At 33.0% G+C, this 3,047-nt stretch overlaps 1 protein-coding gene across 1 annotated transcript; it reads left to right on the top strand.

Annotated features, from left to right (window-relative positions):
* The first annotated feature begins 296 nt into the window (after positions 1-296).
* On the top strand, positions 297-766 carry LOC111984828 (protein SEED AND ROOT HAIR PROTECTIVE PROTEIN-like). The gene is made up of 2 exons (XM_065762306.1): positions 297-300; positions 429-766. The coding sequence occupies exons 1-2, from the start codon at positions 297-299 to the stop codon at positions 764-766; spliced, it is 342 nt and encodes a 113-aa protein (XP_065618378.1).
* The last annotated feature ends 2,281 nt before the right edge of the window (positions 767-3,047 follow it).

Below are 3,047 nucleotides of genomic sequence, written 5' to 3'. Positions count from 1 at the left end.
TTTGCTTGACCAAGAATATTTGCATCCGAGGAGAATGACCCCTTCGGACCACTGGTGCTCTCTTCGGAATGTACGGCTTCATTTCTAGGTATCTTTTTTTCATACGGACTCCTTCTCAACCGTTTTCATCTTTTCAGACACACAGTAACCTTCAAATAGGACCTTAGGCCCAATACATAAGGTTGGGCTTTCACCCCCCACATGATAAATTATAACTTATCACTTATCTTAGAAACTTAAACTATTAAAAAAGGACAAATACATTAATTTATCAATTTTTCCTAGTCTATCATAATATGGGTTGTATAAGACCACTTAAATTAAAAAAAGTGCTTTCTCAAAAAAAAAAAAAAAAGTGTATTTCTCATAATAGGACAATCTTATTTAATTAATTTAATTTATTCACTGATCTTTTTTGGTAAATGCAGGAGCTGTGGCAAGAATAACATGTGTAGCTGTTGATGATAAGGGGTACGAGACAGCTCCTTTCTCAATATTGAGTAATGGATGTGATGCAAATGGCTATTTCTTCGCTACATTGTCTCCTTATTCAAGCCTCCTGAATAATAAAAAGATTAAGGAATGCAAGGCATTCTTAGATTATTCTTCACTAGATACCTGTAAAGTTCCTACCGATGTTAATCATCGTATTAGTGGTGGTCTCCTTTCTTCTTACCGCGTCCTCAACGAAAAGAATATGAAATTATACTCCGTTGGGCCTTTCTTCTACTCCTCAGAGACTCAGTCGGTTCCTAATGGTTACTAGAGTACTATATGCCTATTTTAATTTTGTTTTGGAGAAGCTGTGGAAATGAATTCTATAGTTTGGAATTTATTTTATTTGTGGTAGAAGGTTATATAGCCTCTGCCATTTGAGCTTTGTAATAAGTTGAGGGCATGTTTCTATGCTCTTGTTTTAACCATGTGACTTTTTCCTTGTTCTTCGATTCCCTTTAATTTTTGTAATTGAGTTGTGCGCATCATATACACGCACACATCACACAAATATTAAGTGTAGAAACTCAGGTCGCAAGTAGTTTGAACTTCTATCATGTAATTTGTTATTTTGAAAGGATTAAAAGAAAAAAAATTCTTGCTATGGCACATCACAACTTATTTATTTATTTATTTTTGGATAACTCAATAGTTATAATGGGTAAAGGGAATTGAACGCTGGATTTTTCTGTTGGAAACACTAGGTGTCAGTTGAGCTACAAAACTCCTGGCACATCACAACTTATTTCCAAGTTAAAAAGAAAAGAATCAAATTAGATTTATGTGAAACAATTTAATTCCATTAACTTATTGAACTAAAAATAAATAAATTGAACAAAAGGACATTTGTATCTAGAAAAAAAAAGTTCTAAAATATTGTACATGAAAAAACTTTTTTGATCCCTTAAATTATTAGGCTGAAAATTAATTAAGAATATCCAATTGACTCAATATATTCATATAATAATCACCACATATTATCCTATTATTGTATGAAAGGTAATAACGATAAAGTAAACAACATATGTTAACGAAATGGAAAACAGATGGAGACCTTTAAAGGAAAAACCACTGCAAGGGATCCTTAACACTGAGAAGGAATTCACAAATAGAATTGAAGTTTTACAATTTGTGACATACCCATGACTCTAGACTCTACCCAATAGATAATTTACTGACGAGACCAACAATCAGCTTCAGGTTGCTTGAATTCTTTTATTTTTGAATACGTTCCACAAATTGTGTTTGTGATTCCAAGGATCACCTTGAAGGTTTTGGATACTATAGTTCCACATTGGATTGATTTGTTTAGTGGTTTCAAGTTTTGATCACAAGTATAGGAACACACTAATAAGAATAAGCACTTCTGTACAAATGAGTTCACCAGGAAGGATAATAGGATTCTCCGAATAGCCAATGTTTTTGTCTTTCTTAGCCTCTCAAAAACATGTTTATGAAGCTTTTTATAGTGGACTTACATAGGAATAAAAATAAATCATTAAAAAACATATTAGAATTAGTTTGGCGTAAGATAGGGTCCTTGAGTCTCGATCAATCGAGGGCAATTGAAATTAGTGCTTCTCAAATTTGTTTCAACTTCAACTAGCCATAACATGTTTCAAATCGAGTCATATATGTGTCATATTAAAGCCCTGAACATCTATGTTTGCGTCATATTTTCTATGTAATTGGCTAATTCTTTGACAAAATGCACTTTACTTGTAATTGAGTAGATCTAAGTTGAGTTTAATGTATCAAGTAGTATGTTGTTCAAACATATCAAGTGATATCATTAAAGACATGAAAGTTGATCCAAGAAACAAGTGAGGAAAAGCTGTTTTATTAAATCTCGACACAAGCTCGATAGATGCTGCTATTGAAGATTAATGGAGAAGCTCGACACAAGCTCGATCTATCGAGATCTACGATTTTAGAAATCTTAAATCTGAAATTCGGCCCATGATGACTTGAATGATTACGGTTTCTCTTCTTACAACCTTAGTCATATATAGGGTTTATTTTAAAAGTCATTACACACGAAAACAAAGACCTAGAACTCATATACTCTGTGAGAAGTTACTGCATTTGTGCACATTAGGGTTTTGTAACCAAGTGTTTCCTGATCTTCATCGTTTATGAAGTGAAGAACATAGTAGCCAACAATAATCAATCAAGTTGCTGGAGTTAGTCACGTACTGGGATCTGTGCAAAAGAGTTAGTTACAGATTGGAGATTTGTGCAACAATGGAAAGAAGTTTGCTACAAGATCAAGTCCAATTGGGTTCAACTATAAGTTGGTATTTTGAGATAGGTCAAGGTAGTGGTAAGATTCCCCATACTTGTAATTTTTTGATTATTGATTAGTAAATTTTTGGGAGTGATGACCTTAAATTCACTCGGTGAGATTTTTCCCTTGAGAGAAGTTTTTCCCATTTGTCAACAAATCACTGTGTCAATTTAATTTCTGTTGCATTTAGTTTATTTAGTGATTTGTTAGTGGCTCCACGATTTACATGCAATTTGACCTAATTAATCAACTTGTGTAATTAAAT

This window comes from Quercus suber, unplaced genomic scaffold (assembly GCF_002906115.3).
Source record: "Quercus suber isolate HL8 unplaced genomic scaffold, Cork oak 2.0 scaffold_451, whole genome shotgun sequence".
NCBI classification, from domain to species: Eukaryota; Viridiplantae; Streptophyta; class Magnoliopsida; order Fagales; family Fagaceae; genus Quercus; species Quercus suber.
This window is presented reverse-complemented; position numbering and strand designations above follow the sequence as displayed.